This window comes from Canis lupus, chromosome 4, assembly GCF_011100685.1.
Source record: "Canis lupus familiaris isolate Mischka breed German Shepherd chromosome 4, alternate assembly UU_Cfam_GSD_1.0, whole genome shotgun sequence".
Lineage (NCBI taxonomy): Eukaryota > Metazoa > Chordata > Mammalia > Carnivora > Canidae > Canis > Canis lupus.
In genome coordinates this window covers 19,803,080-19,818,931 of record NC_049225.1, presented here as the reverse complement: position 1 = coordinate 19,818,931, position 15,852 = coordinate 19,803,080, and the positions used below count along the sequence as shown (strand labels likewise).

General features: G+C 38.7%; 1 protein-coding gene across 4 annotated transcripts in view; it reads left to right on the top strand.

Annotated features, from left to right (window-relative positions):
* DNAJC12 (DnaJ heat shock protein family (Hsp40) member C12) overlaps positions 1–8,710 on the top strand; it is a 50,544-nt gene extending 41,834 nt beyond the window's left edge. For all 4 annotated transcript variants that reach the window (XM_038534079.1, XM_038534080.1, XM_038534081.1 and 1 more), the window contains one exon: positions 8,285–8,710. In XM_038534079.1, coding sequence (XP_038390007.1) covers positions 8,285–8,379 — 95 coding nt within the window. In that variant the 3' untranslated portion in view covers positions 8,380–8,710. The remainder of the gene's footprint in view (positions 1–8,284) is intronic.
* The last annotated feature ends 7,142 nt before the right edge of the window (positions 8,711–15,852 follow it).

Below are 15,852 nucleotides of genomic sequence, written 5' to 3'. Positions count from 1 at the left end.
GTATAGGAATGTTCTTTGTGTACGTTACGTGACATGTATTATCTTGTTTAATATTCATTTTATATACGTTAATTTATTTAATCTTCACTACAAGCTTGTGAGGTTGGTACCAATATTATTCTTATTTTACAAATGAGAAAACTGACATCTGGAGAGGTTGAGTAATTTTCTCAAAGCTGTACAAGTTGTATACAGCCGGGGGGGGGGGACCTGAATGAAGGTATTTTGGCTTCAGAGTCTTTTTGTAAGGCATTGCACCAGCTGGAGAAGGTACCTTATCTGCAAGTAGCTCTGTAGACATTCTGAGTGATATACAGATCCACTGAAGCAGAGCATTATAGAGGTTAAGCTCCCAAGCTACACACCACCTGGGTTCACATCCTAGCTCTACTACTTATGATCTGTATTACTTGGTACAAGTTAATTAACTTCTCTAGATTTCAGTTTCCTCATCTATAAAATCAAGATCATAATGGTACCTTCTCATAGAGTTATCATGAGGAGTAGTTGAGATCTGTGCAAAATTCGTAGCACAGTGATTAACCTACCAAGCAGGTCTTGGGTTAATGTCAGCCATGATTATCATTTCTTTGTGTCTCTAGCCATCCCACTGTGTTGATCTCGTCTAGATGTGTTATATTCACACCCTGTCACTGTCCTGCAGATTCTTGCTTGATTCTCAGGGTTGTGATTCCACACCTCTTTAGAATTTAGCCTTTAAACCAAAGGCTCCTGAAAGTCCTTGAATCCTTGAATCTTTATTGAAAAAAGAAAAAGAAGACAGTTAATTTATGGTGAATTACAGTCTTTCTAGAAATAGTCACTTGAAATCTCTCTTTGGGGAGAACTTCTATATGCTCATTACTTGCTAGGATAAAGATTCTTAGGGTGTGGTTCAGGTGTCTCTGCTGGTTACTCAAGATTTCCTTTTGTGGAGTCTGCAAATGGTTGGTTGCATCAGCCTTATAACTGGGAATGGTTATAATGTAACAAACTGATCAAAGCAGAAGCCCGAATTTCGGAAAAAAAAAACAGTTTTAAGCAAATACACGAGAACAAACACCTACGCACAGGCACACGTAGGCAAACATAAAAATGTTTTTCTATTCAGCCTGGAATGTTCAGATCTGTGCTTCCTGAACCCCTGGGGCCTCCCTCTGACTCTGTTTCAGATTCAGACCTAGACTGAGTTTACCCAAACTGGAGGGGTAGGGGCAGCTGATTATGTCAGAGATTCAGGCATGAGGCTGGGAGCCCCACTGGAATCCCTCCCAGCAGACTCCATGAAATTTTCTCTTCCTTTAAAAAATTAATTATTTTTATATTTAAAACACCCCAAAGTAATAGGAGCTGTTATTAGAAAATTCAAAGACTCATATATAGACAGTGACTTAGTGTCTACCCCAGCCTCCCATAGTTCTTTGCTTCTGTTTCCTGAAGTAACCAATGCAGATGCCCAAGTGCGTCTCCTTCCACATTTTTCTCTATGCTAAAACAAGCATATACAAATATACATTCACTTATGAGGGCTTTCAAAATAAAGAATGGCATTATACTGTGCTCATTTTTCTATGTTATTCTGGAACCAGGTCTCTGCTTTTCCACTGATGAGTTGTGTGACCCTAGGCAAGTGAGTTAACCTCTCTGTATCTGTGTTTTCTTATTATATGGCTGAAATATTAGTGTCTACCTCCTAAGGGTTTTTCTGAGTAGTAAATAAAATATGTAAGATATTTAGACCAGGTACATGGTAGGTGCTTTTTTTTTTTTTTTTTTTTTTTTTTGGTATTGGCATTTATTATTATGGGGCTTCTCCTTAGACTCTTACATTTAGAATTAACTCATTCTTTTAAATAGCAGATAAGTATTCCAGAGGATAAATCTATTATAATTTACTCAGAATAAATTTTGGTATCAGTTTTTTTTTACTCCTATTTTATTATTATAAATTCCAGTGTAGTTAACATACAGTGTTGTGTTAGTTTCAGGTGTGCAATACAGTGTGATGTCAGTTGTTTATTTTTTAAAATATTTTATTTATTTATTCATGAGAGAGGCAGAGAGAGAGGCAGAGACAGAAGCAAGCTCCCTGTGGGGAGCCAGATGCGGGACCCATCCCAGGACCCTGAGATCACGACCTGAGCCAAAGGCAGTTGCTCAACAACTGAGCTACCCAGGTGCCCCTGTGATGTCAGTTTGGATGCCCTCACATGGTGAGGTGTATTCTCTTACTGTGACCAAGGAATGAGGTCGGGGAGTGGTACAGGAGGATCATTGTTCTGAGAAGCTGTTGTTGGAGAAGAATTATGAGATTTTACGAAAAGCTTCATTTACCAGTATTTTCTTAATGCCATTTAAGAGATTATTGGGTGTAATGAGTAGCACCTTACATTTGGAGTTTATATACCAAACTGCAATTGTGTGATTGTTTGTAACTTTATTTTACTGTAAATTTCTGTAACATCAACATTTAAGAAATATTATTCATGTCAGCTTTACCGAGTCCAGAGTGACTTCTCACATACCTTTACAGCATATTTTAATAATTTCCTCAAGCAGTGGTTGATATTTACTTTGGAGTTTGCCTTTTTTTTTTGAAGATTTTATTTATTTATTTATTTATTTATTTATTTATTTATTTATTTATTTATTTATTTATTTATGAGAGACAGAGACACAGGCAGAGGGAAAAGCAGGCTTCATGCAGGAAGCCTGATGTGGGCCTCAATCCCGGGTCTCCAGGATCACACCCTGGACTGAAGGCGGCACTAAACTGCTGAGCCACCCGGGCTCCCTGGAGTTTGCCTTTTGATGCCTCTTCTGTGATGAACATCTATCAAATATTCCACATCCTCTTCTGACTCTTCACTACAACCAGTAAAATATGGAGCACAGTCTCTGAAAACTGATGTTTGAAACAATCTCAGTTTTCCTTTCTTCCTATTCAAATATGCAATAAATATAACTTCTGATAAATGCAATTCTAGAATAAAATAGTTTGTATAACATTCTGAAATTAAAAAAAAGAAGATCATATGTTGCAGACGTGTGCTGCTATAGGTTCTGGACATCTACCTTCCCTTTGTCAACTCTCTAGTTTCTACCAGAGGGCTTTCTCTGGCAATTGAGCCGGTTTATTCCCTGGCTTTAGTGCTAGGGAATAAACACCCTTTGAAAAAAAAAAAATAAACACCCTTTGGATGTAGCCATCAGCTATTGATGAATGCCAGTGGGAGGCTCCTTTACTTCTCCAACTGGATAACTCTGAGGGGTTTTTATGTTGTCTTCCAAGGGTCTTTAGTGCAATCAAACTCCAGTTGCCCAGGGTAGCAACTTGCATGATAATGTACCTTTTATAAACTTGATTCCTTTCCCTACTTTTTTACCAGGGCCTCCGTGAATCATTTTTTTAAATTTGCCACTTATGAGCCTATCTGGCTCAGTCAATAGAGCATCCAGCTCTTAATCTTGGGGTCATGAGTTCAAGCCCTATATTGGATGTGGAGCCTACTAAAAAACGAACTAGCCACTTACATTTGAATTCTTGTTTGGGGGTCTGTTTCTATTGGAACCTAAACTAGAAAATGCCATTTTTCAAACTATGAAATAACAAGTATATTTACAGTAGAAATGTGAGAAATGTGGTCAAATAAAAGGTAGAAAATACAACTTGTAATCTTAGCACCTAGAGACATATCTATTATTGATCTTTTGCTATATTTTTATATTTGTCAGTATATCTAAAACTAAGCGGATCATACTGTACATATTGTGTGTGTTTGTGTGTGTGTATTTCAATTACAGTTGTCAGAAATTTCCTTTTGCTTTTTCCCAAAAGGGAAATTCTAAAATTTGTTTTCTCTGATAATTCTAAAGATAGTACAAATAGATCGTCTTTTCTTTTCTTTTTTTTTTTTTTTTTAAGATTTTATTTATTTATCCATGAGAGTCACAGAGAGAGAGAGGGAGAGAGAGGCAGAGACACAGGCAGAGGGAGAAGCAGGCTCTATGCAGGGAGCCTGATGTGGGACTTGATCCCAGGTCTCCAGGATCAGGCCCTGGGCTGAAGGCAGCACTAAACTGCTGAGCCACCCAGGCTGCCCAACAGATCATCTTCTTAAGACAATCATTGACAACTGTTCTGTGTGTATTTTTCTGACTAGATATTTAGATAATATTTTAAAATATCAATGGAAGCATATTTTGTATATTATTCTGTAATATACAATAGTATTAACATAAAAAAAGGCACAAGGGAGGCACCTGGGTAGCTCAGTTAGTTGAGCATCTGACTTCAGCTCAGGTCATGATCTCAGGGTCCTGTGATAGAGCCTGCATCCTCGGGCTCTGCACTCAGCAGGAAGTCTGCTTCTCCCTCTGCCTCTCCCCTGTTCATGCTCTCTCTCTCTCAAATAAATAAAATCTTAAAAAAAAAGACACAAGGAATTCATTGCAGAGTAATAAGAAAATATAGATTTTTAAAAAGTATCAAAAATGAAAAACATCTATTCCAACTATTTCCTTGTTAGACTTTCCAAAATTCCTTGTAGACTTTCCAAAAATTTTATGTAAATATCTATGCAATAATGAATTTAGGAATGAGATCAAACTGTATAAACTGTTTTGTAACTATCTGTCAGCAATATGTTATAAGAATTTTTCTATTTTTCCATAAATATTAAAAAATTATTAATGACTATATCAAAGACTTTTAACCAACTTTCTATTGCTGGAGATTTTTTTTTCTTAGATTTTATTTATTTATTCATGAGAGACGCACAGAGAGAGGCAGAGACATAGGCAGAGGGAGAAGCAGGCTCCATGCAGGGAGCCCGATGTGAGACTCGATCCCAGGACTCCAGGATCATACCCTGGGCTGAAGGCAGGCATTAAACCGCTGAGCCACCTGGGCTGCCCTATTGCTGGAGATTTAGATTGTTTCTTGATTTTAAAAAACATTTATAAATGATGTCATGATAAATATTCTTATAGTTAAACCCTTGAGCACATCAGTGGTTATTTCCTTAGGATAAATTTCTAGAAGTAGAATTATTGGGTTAAAGGTTTAAACTTTTTAATGAGTTTGATAAATTTTGCCAAAATTGCCAGCAAGAAAACTTTTGTCAGTTTACCTTCCCTCTAGTAGAGAAGAAAAATGACCTTTTCTCTAGTTTTTTATTTTTTTATTTTATTTTATTTTATTTTATTATTTTTTTCTTTTCTCTAGTTTTTAACAAAGTTGTTTAGAATGAAAGAAACCTTACTCTTGTGGAATAAATTATTTGTATTTCTAGAGATCTTTTACTGTTAACCTTTTCCTTACGACAGCTGTTTGAAAGTTGTTTCCAATTTCCTTTCAAGTGAAGTGTCCAAATTCCCACGATTAGAGGCATCTATAAATATCCTTTTATTATTAAGCATTTATGCACATGAGGTTCTTTCATCCATATATAAATTAATTCTTGTTGATAGGAGGGAAACTCTATAAATAGTTTAGGAGAGAAAATACAGTGGCTCTTAAACATCTGAAAAGATGTTTAATCTCAATGTAATTAGCAAAATGTAATTAGCAATTCTCTTAATGTATGCTCCTATGAATCAGTGAGACATTAGATCAACCATTCAGTAAAAAAAATGAACAAAGGAAATGAACAGATAGTTCACAGAAGAGAAAATACACAAATAGCCTTGAAACATATGAAAAGATGCTTAAACTCACTCATACTAAGAGAAAGGCAAATTAAAACCACACTGTTTCGTGTTCATTAGCCTGGCAAAGGTTACTAAGTTTGTTAACATGGTGTTAATGAGGGTGAAGGAAAACAACTGCTGCTGGGTCAAGCTTTATGGAGAACTGTTTGGCAATGTCTATTAAAACTACAAATGCACAATGATTTTTTAAAAATATTTTATCCATTTATTTGAGAGAGATCATGAGAGAAAGAGCATAAGCAGTGCTGGGGAAGGGGGCGGAGGAAGAGGGAGAATCAGGCTCCTCACTGAGCAGGGAGCAGGATGTGAGGCTCCATCTCAGGACCTGAGCCAAGATTCAACCAACGGAGCCACCCAGGTGCCCCTGCACAAAGGCTTTGATGCTACTTCCACAAATTTTATCCTACAGACCACCTATGTACCAAATGACATGTGTGCCATGTTATTCACTGCAGAATAACAAATAAATGCCCCTCAGTAGGGTTGAGTTTTTGTGTATCATACAACAGAATACTCTGCTGTAAGAGAGCATGAGAAAGCTCTTCATATACTGATAAAGAGCAAACATCAAGCTATATTAGAAACAAAAAGTGAAAAAACAGAATAGGGGACCATATGTTAGGATTTAGGTTAAAGAAGGGATGAGAAGGTGGTGTTGGAGAATGTATGCATGTATTTGTATATACCTGTACTATCTCTGGAAAGATAGGCAGGCAACCGGTAGCAAATTTGTCTTTTGGAAACATCAGAAGAGTGGAAGGGTGGAAGACTTTTGGAGCATGTACTCTTTGTGCCTTTTGAATTGTAGCCATGTGAATATACTTCCTACTCAAAAAATAAATAAAATTTTACTTTATTTATTTTTTTTTAAAAGATTTTATTTATTTATTTGACACACAGAGAGAGCACACCAGCAGGGGGAGCAGAGGGAGAGGGAGAAGAGATGTAGGACTCCATCTCAGGACCCTGGGATCATGACCTGAGCTGAAGGCAGATGCTTAACTGGCTGAGCCACCCAGGCCCCCCCAACCCCCGAAAAAAATAAAAATAAATAAAAATCAAAATAGATAAATTGAAAGGAAAAAGAAATCTGAGATCTATTCCTCATTTTAGTTACATTTTGTGATCACTAAGAAGTCCCTTCCTTTTTTTTTAATTGAGGTTTGATTTGCTAACATATAGTATGACACCCAGTGCTGATCCTGTCAAGTGCCCCCCTCAGTGCCCGTCACCCAGTCACCCCATCCCCTGCCCACCTCCCCTTCCACTACCCTTGTTTGTTTCCCAGAGTTAGGAGTCTCTCATGTTTTGTCACCCTCTCTAATTTTTCTCACTCATTTTCCCTCCTTTCCCGTATAATCCCTTTCACTATTTCTTATATTCCCTGTATGAGTGAAACCATACAATGATTGTCCTTCTCCAATTGACTTACTTCATTCAGCATAATACCCTCTAGTTCCATCCACGTCGAAGCAAATGTTGGGTATTTGTTGTTTCTAATGTCTGAGTAATATTTTATTGTATATATACACCACATCCTCTTTATCCACTCATCTGTCAATGGACATTGAGGCTCCTTTCACAGTTTCATTATTGTGGACATTGCTGCTGTAAACATTGGGGTGCAGGTGTCCCGGTGTTTCACTGCATCTGTATCTTTGGGGTAAATACCCAGTAGTGCAATTGCTGGGTTGTAGGGTAGCTCTATTTTTAACTCTTTGAGGAACCTCCACACAGTTTTCCAGAGTTGCTGTACCAGTTCACATTCCCACCAACAGTGCCCTTTCTTTTTTTTTTTTAGTGGGGCCTCTCCATATGTAATATATAAATAAATGAATATTTAATATCAGATATTCACAAGGGTTTTATAGAAAAAAAAGCAAAAAAAAAAAAAAAAGTAGGGTAAGGGGACAGGGTGGGATAGAGGTGGAGATTGGGGACTACTTGAATCAAGTTGTCCAGATCAACTTGGATCAACATAGAAATCCAGAATCTCAAGCTCCACCCCAGACGTCCAGAATCAGACTCTCCAGTATAACAAGATCTCCAGATAATTACTATGCATATGGAAGTTTGAGATTCCCTGGTCTAGCTAATTCCTACTCATGGTCACTTTGAATGTGATTTCCTTCCAGAAATTTTTACCTTTATTCTTTCTAGTCCACACTGAATGCCTTTCTCTGGTCTTCCATTCTCTTGTTTCCCTCCATTTTTTTTTTTCTACATTAATAGTTTGGTGGATTCTTCTGTTACCCCTGTCAGGAGATATGCACTGCTGTCTCACAGTACACAGCACAGAGCCTGGCAATACGTAATAGGTGCTAGATAAGTGTTTCTTTACAAATGACTGAATGAGTGCACCAAATAAAAGTATGTGTGTGCAGGAAAAAGGATTAAAAAATCTGCTTAAGATAATCAGTTTATATAAGATACTAATAATCCATATTAAAGACTTACCCTTACATTTTATTTATTTTAGTGAAATCTTATCAGCAAGCTATTTTGACATGACACTGTGACTTTTCTTTTCCTACCTCTCTGATTTTAAAATCTTCTCTTCTGTGCTTTAAAGGTTTTTCAAATGTGAACTCTTGGCACCTTCGTTTCCGCTGGTCTGGGGATGCTCCCTCAGAACTCCTGAGGAAGTTCAGAAACTATGAAATATGAAAAGTGCCTGCTCAATAGGAGAGAGAGAGAAAGCAAGACCATCTTCTGTGCTGCCAGCAAGTCTTTAAGTCTTAACAATGTTATATTTCTCTGTCATGTTTGTGTATCAGTACCGATTGATTCCTCCATCCTTGAACCCATTCTATCACAATGTGTTTTATGAATGAGAAAAATTTCAGACTAGTTTCTTTCAATATTTGAATGAATTAAGGCTCTTAGATCCAAAGTAGCTTGTATGGTATGTGTTTTCCTATTAGTGTTATTTATAGAATTCCATTAAAAAAAACTCTCTCTGTATTTAAATAATTCTTAAATATACTGTAATCTCTCAGTGCTGATGTACAAGAAATATTTTCTGACTTTTGACTTAAAATGAAATGTGAGGGGCACCTGTGTGGATCTGTCAGTTAAACATCTGCCTTCAGCTTAGGTCATGATCGCAGGGTCCTGGGATTGAGCTCTGCATTGGGTTCCCTGCTCAGCAGAGAGCCTGCTTCTCCCTCTTCCTCTGCTCCTCCCTCTGCTTGTACTCTCTGTCAAATAAATAAATAAAATCTTAAAAAAAAATGAAATGTGAAATTACTTGTCTAAATCCCATAGTAAAATAAATAATTTCCCAAATTTCATGATGAACTTAAAAATTAACTGTATTTTGAAAATAATTTCATTAGATATTTCTATTTTAATTTTAATAATTATAAATTGAAAAGGTTATTATTTATTTGAGAAAATATGTTTTTATAAGATTTCTTTTGTTATATATAGCAAGTGATATGTTTATAAACTATGTTCTCACAGTGAGAACATATCTGCTAGGTTGAAGTTATTGATGGTCGTGTGTAGTCTGTGGTTATTTTTTAGTTTCCAAACAAGTGAATGAAAAATTAAGAAGAAAAACAATTTTATTTTATTCATTCATTTTTAAAAACATTATTTATTTGAGAGAGGGAGCGAGAGCTTACAAGCAAGGGGAGAGGCTACAGGAGAATGAGAAGCAGAAGCATGCTCCCTGAGGCAGGACTTGATCATGACCTGAACCAAAGGCAGACGTTCAACTGACGGAGCCACCCAGGTACCCCAAAGAAAAATAATATTAGAGCAGGGGTTTCTTAGTCAGTGACAGAGTTTTCACTGGTGTATATAGCAAAATGAGAAAAAAAAGAATATGGGAACTTTTTTTTAAAGCTACCTTATTGGGCAGCCCTGGTGGTGCAGTGGTTTAGCGCCGCCTGCAGCCCAGGGCGTGATCCTGGAGACCCTGGATCGAGTCCCACGTCAGGCTCTCTGCGTGGAGCCTGCTTCTCCCTCTGCCTGTCTCTCTGCCTCTCTCTGTGTGTCTCTATGAATAAATAGATAAAATCTTTAAAAAAAATTAAAGCTACATTATTAGAACTTATGTCCTTTGTGGTTTAAAATGTGCTTCCTTTTATGAAATAGTATCATGGTAAATAGAGCTAATTTGCAAGGGCTGCCATAACAAAATATATAGATGGAGTGGTTTAAACAATGCTTCTAACAGTTCTGGAGGCTAGAAGTACAAGATCAAGGTGTCTGCAGGTTTGTTTGTTTTTTTCCTGAGACCTTTCTTCTCGGCTTGCTGCCTTTTCAGAGTGTCTTCACATGACTTTTCTGTGTGCACACACATCCCTGGTACTTCTGTTTCCTCTATGAGGATGCCAGTCATATTGGATTAAAGCCCCACTCTATATGCTTCCTTTTAACATATTCACCTCTTTAAAACCTTATCTCCAAATAAGGTTACATTCTAAGGTAAGGGGGATTAGGAGTTCAACATATGAGTTTTGGAGGAATACAATTTAGTCCATAACATAGACGAAAACTTTTTTTCTTTTGGATGAAAACTTAAACAAAACAAAACAAAACAAAACCAAACAAAACAAAACAAATACAACCTTGTGTTGGTTCCTTAAATTTTATTTGAATTTTTACCCTTTTGTCAAATCCAAAAAATCAGGGCCAGCTGTTTAGAGAATTATTTCTATTAACATTTTTACCGCCTCAGTAAAATGTGATTTGGCATTGTTACAGATCTGCAAATTTTACTTCAAAAATAGAAATGAAGTATTTTTTAAGGGTTTTTTTTCTTTTTGTAGTTTTATTGGAAAACAAAGTGTTTATTCAAAGAACATTAAAAGACTAAGGGTCAGGGGCACCTGGGTGGCTCAGTCAGTTAAGCATTTGACCCTTGGTTTCAGCTCAGGTCATGATCTCAGGGTTGTGAGATTGAACCTTGAGTCAGGCTCCGCACTGGATATGGAACCTGCTTAGGATTATTTTTTTGCCCTCTCCTTCTGCTCTGCGCTCCACCCGAAAGACTAAGGACCTGTTTAGGAGGTGGCATGAGGAGGAATGAATCTCAAGCTCAGCCAAGCTGGCCATGGAGCTCTCCTCCACAGAATTAGTGTCTCAGGGGAGGCCTGGTTGGGGACCCCTGGGTCTGGTAGAAGGTCAGGAAGCAGTCAGAGAACATCAGGCCACAGTGCATTGCTGGGGCCAGGGGTGGTGGTTGGCCTCTACAGCCTTAGCAGCTCACCAGATATGTCCCTGTGGTGAAAAATATAGCATGTTAAGTCAATAAAATGAGCTTTTGGACTACAATTGCCTGTCATAGGTCTGTATGGCTTAGGTGGGCCCTCAAATAAATACTAGATAAGAGATCAAATAAGAGAATTTTTGAATCTAAGAATCAGGGTATTCATTTTTTTTTCTCTTTTTCCACCAGACTAATTTATAGCATTGATGACTTTTAGTGCTTGTCTAGGGGAAAATCACCCCTACTCCTACAGTCCACTTTGTTTTTATTACAGTTGCATTTTCCCAGTTATTGACAAGATCGAGACCAGCTCTTGTTTACTTTTCTCTCCCGTGATGGCCTGAAACCTCCAATAAGAAATGGGAAATAGCTCTTCTTGGATGTGGGTTTATGATGGGTCACAATTGACATAAAACTTTATATACTTGATCCCACATAACTTAGTAGGAGGCCTTTTATTCTTAAACACTTACATATTTTCCTCAGCTCAAAGTTTATAAAGTGAGGGGACAGTGCTTTGATAATATAGTTTTTCTCTTTGAAGGAAAAACAAGGTGAAAACTGGACAAGTTTTCTTCAATAATTTGTTTGAATTCTCCAGTGTGTCTAGCATGACCACAGTCAGATGTATATATAGCAGCATATTTTCAAAGCCATTTATTTTGGATTATGACAACTTCATGGCCTAGCAAACTGGTTAAAAGATAGTTTTACATTAAATTTATTAAATTCTTAGGCCATCTCTCTCTCTCTCTCTTTTTTTGTTTTTTTTTTAAGATTTTATGTATTTATTCATGAGACCCATAGAGAGAGAGAGAGGCAGAGACATAGGCAGAAGGAGAAGCAGACTCCTTGGAAGAAGCCTGATGCGGGACTCAATCCCAGGACCCTGGGATCACAACCTGAGCTGAAGGCAGATGCTCAGCTACTGAGGCACTGAGGTGCCCCTACATTTTTTTTTTCCAATCACAAATAACTCTGTAATGAATTGCTTTGTACTTAGTATTTCTTGCATGTGAAGTACACCTGTAGGGTAAAAAGTGAGCACTGGACTGGATCAAAGAATAAGTAGATATATTTAGAATTTGATTATCATGTTCTTAAACAAACAACTGATGCAATTTGTCAAGTTTCTTAGGGCCATTGGATTGGAAAACCCAGAAAACAGTGTTTGTTCATTGGGATTGCTGCCTACAGTTTTGTTTTGTTTTGTTTTTTAATCTAGGCCACAATTGTTGAGTGGCTCAGCTTGAGGCATTCTGCTTATGGAACAGTGTACCCATCACCTCCCCAAGCCCCTGCTATCAGGGGGTGACCAACATATAAAGCAGTAAGAAAACCAGAGTATACTTTTCTTCCAGTAACTTCTCACGGAGCCAGAGAGAGAACAGAGTATTTTTTTGGTGTTATGGCTCCCTGCCTTCTGGGCGTCCTGGAATGTTGAAATATAATTCTGAAATATTTTGCTCCTTTAAGTAATGGAGCAACAGGGAACTCAACAGAGCAACTCTGGAAAATCTAGACAGAATTCGCAATTTCCTGTGATCCCAAATAGTTTCCAGTCCTGAATGGCTGTATCCCAGCCTGTCAAAAGTATGCCCCTTGATGAGCAAATTAGAAATGCAAAAAAAAAAAAAAAAAAAAAACCAACAACACCAAAAAAACCACTTGTAGACACTTCTTACAAAGATCGAGCTGGCTCAGGGGAAGATAACATTGTTTTCCTACTTATGAATTTTCATATCCTTTCTGTGCCCAGATCTGATGGTGGTTACAAGATCAATCACAGCAGCAAGTGCCGATGACTAATGCAGTTATTGAGAGGGGTCTTTAATTTCCTGGAGGCAAACACCATTACCCGCCACCTCCACATCCTGGACGAGGAGATGCCAGGACCACTGGGGAGTCAGTGATGGAAGAAATTATAAAACTGATGCAATTACTGAGAAAATGATGAAATGTGTCACAATGAAAGGCTTCAGTTCCCTTCAATTTCAGGTTTTGTGATATGCATCAGTATGGCTGTGTCTTCAGCATTATTACTTCTCAGCTGCCTGTGTCGTCTCACCTTCCTTGAGGCAGAATATTTTGTAGCAGGCAGCTCCTTCTCATCCTTTCTCCTCCCATCCAGGCTCTTTCATTTCTTCCAATGTCTTTGCTTTGACAATTTCTTGTATTAATTAGCTGTTTGGTGAGAATGTTTTCATAGTGGAATCTAGGCTAGGTTTTATGGAGAACTAGATACTTCTCTTGTTCTAACCTGTGGAATTTAGGGAAAATCACTTGAGCTCTCTGATCCAGTTTCTTTTACCTGTGGCTGAAAATATGAATCTCTCCATATTTGTAGAACCCAGGATCTCTGCCCAGGACCGGGGGGCCAGGACAGTGGAAGTGAGGAGGAGTATGTGGTGCAAAAATCACGGACTAGTGAGGACCAGGAAGGCAGAGAAGAGGATGTGTAGAAGAGGATGTGTCTTCTCCATCCTTCTTTCTTTTTTTTTTTTTTTTTTTTTAAGATTTAAAAAAAAAATTCATTTGAGAGAGATAGAGCACAAGCAGGAGGGAGTGGCAGAGGAGGAGGGAGAAGCAGACTCCTCGCTGAGCCGGGAGCCCAATGCAAGACTCGATTCCAGGATTCTAGGATCGTGACCTGAGCCTAAGGCAGCCGCTTAACCAACTGAGCCACCCAGGTGCCCCTTCCTTCTTTCCTTCTTTCCTTCTTCTTTCCTTCTTTCCTTCTTTCCTTCTTTCCTTCTTTCCTTCTTTCCTTCTTTCCTTCTTTCCTTCTTTCCTTCCTTCCTTCCTTCCTTCCTTCCTTCCTTCCTTCCTTCCTTCCTTCCTTCCTTCCTTCCTTCCTTCCTTCCTTCCTTCCTTGATTTTATTTATTCATGAGAGACACAGAGAGAGGGAGAGAGAGGCAGAGAGACACAGGCAGAGGGAGAAGCAGGCTCCATGCAGGGAGCCTGACGTGGGACTCCATCCTGGTGGCGCTAAACCGCTGAGCCACTTGGGCTGCCCCTCCATCCTTCTTTCTAATATTATTTCTTCCTTACTGTTCTTTTAAGTAAAAGGGCAGAGATAAAAAGGGAGAGATTACAGTTAAGTAGGTGTATCACTGCATATACCAGCTCCACACACCTCAGTTATCTTTCTACATTCAGCTAAATTTCATGCCATTCTTGATACCATTGCACCTCTGGAGACAACGCTGATATGTCTTCAGAGTAGAGTATGTTACACATTCTTATATTTAATATATTAAATACTTGCCAGCTCCTTAGAGTCTTAATAATAATAATAATAACAATAATAATAGTGATTCCCACCTTTGACAGTGTCCAGAGCCTTTTCTTATGATTCTTGTTTGAATTTCACAACTACCCTCATTTTCTTGAGGAAATTGTAGCTTTTGTTACATTCTAAAAACTGCAATAGAATGGAAAACATTATTGTATTTTTTTCTGAAGCTGTTGGTTTTCAATCTTGAAGTCAGCTGGGAAACATGAAGTCAACTGGACCTAATGCCTAGGTCCTATCGTGGAGGTTTGGATTTAATTGGTCTGGGCATGCCTTCAGCATTGGGATTTGATAACTCCAGGTAATGCTCAAGTGCAGGTAAGGTTGAGAGCCATGATAGCTTAAACACATACGGATTAGAGGTGAAATGGTTAATGTGTTGATGGCTCTACCCATATATAGGACACTGTAGCTCTCCGTTCCATGCCCCTAGTTAGTTCTGGAGCTCCCCATGATGCCAAGGGCACTCCATTTGGGCTCCCAAACAGATCTGTGATTACAGCCATCTCTCCACTTCCCCTAGGCTCTCTTGTCTTCATCTTCGCCCACCAGGCTTTGAGCACCTGCCAACAGAAAGAAAGTTCTGCAGAGCCTGCAGTTTACCTTCTCACTAGGCTTGTCTAGAAGTCTTCTAGCACCTGGGACTCCCCCTGAACCAAGTTGTCACAGATCTTGATTCACCCACCTAACGTGGAGCACAGACCTAGCTCCCTCACCAGTCCTTCTCTTTTCTCACATTGGCTCATCCAAATGCTTTTCTTCCCCCACTTGTGGAAAAAGGATCACGTGGGCAGAGGAGGACAGATTCTGTCAGGGGTGGGGGATGTGGAGAGGGGAGAGTGATGTGTCTCCACCAGTAGCAGCCAGCAAAAATGCTCAGTTCTAGAAATTCCATCAGTGCTTAAACAATCAAAATGTGGGACTGAAAAATTTAGAAAGAAATGCTGATACAGGAAAAAAAGCTGATGTGAAGGTTGTTCACAGATAATACTCAGAGATGTGATTGGCTATGTGGCCCAAGGCAGGTCCTTCACTTTTATTTCTTTGAGCCTATTTCCTCCTTTGTAAAATGAGGAAATATAAACCTCATTGTATGCAGGAAATGAAATGAACCCAGGAAAATTATGAACCCAAGCCAGACTGTTCTGGTTTTAATTCTTCTCTTCTGGTCTAAAGTCAAGGAATCAGGGAGTCTATGCATCAAGGCAAGGACACTACACTGGCAGACATTCATGGTGACGTCATTCTTGGTGAAATATGTGGTTAAGATGGTGGCTCTGGAGACACCACTTAACCATCAGTATAACCTTGGACAAGTCAGGGACTCCTGGGTGGCTCAGCAGCTCAGGGCATGATCCTGGGTTCTGGGGATTGAGTCCCGCATTGGGCTCCCCGTGGGGAGTCTGCTTCTCCCTCTGCTTGTGTCTCTGCCTCTCCCTCTCTCTGTGTCTCTCATGAATAAATAATAAAATCCTTAAAACAAAACAAAGCCTTGGACGAGTTCACTATCTTCCGTGTGTCTCTTCCTCATCAGTAAAATGGGATAGTAGCTACCTTGATTTAGGACACAAATATTAACTATTAAAAAATATTAACTAATAACAGTAGCAGTTGGGAAAGAA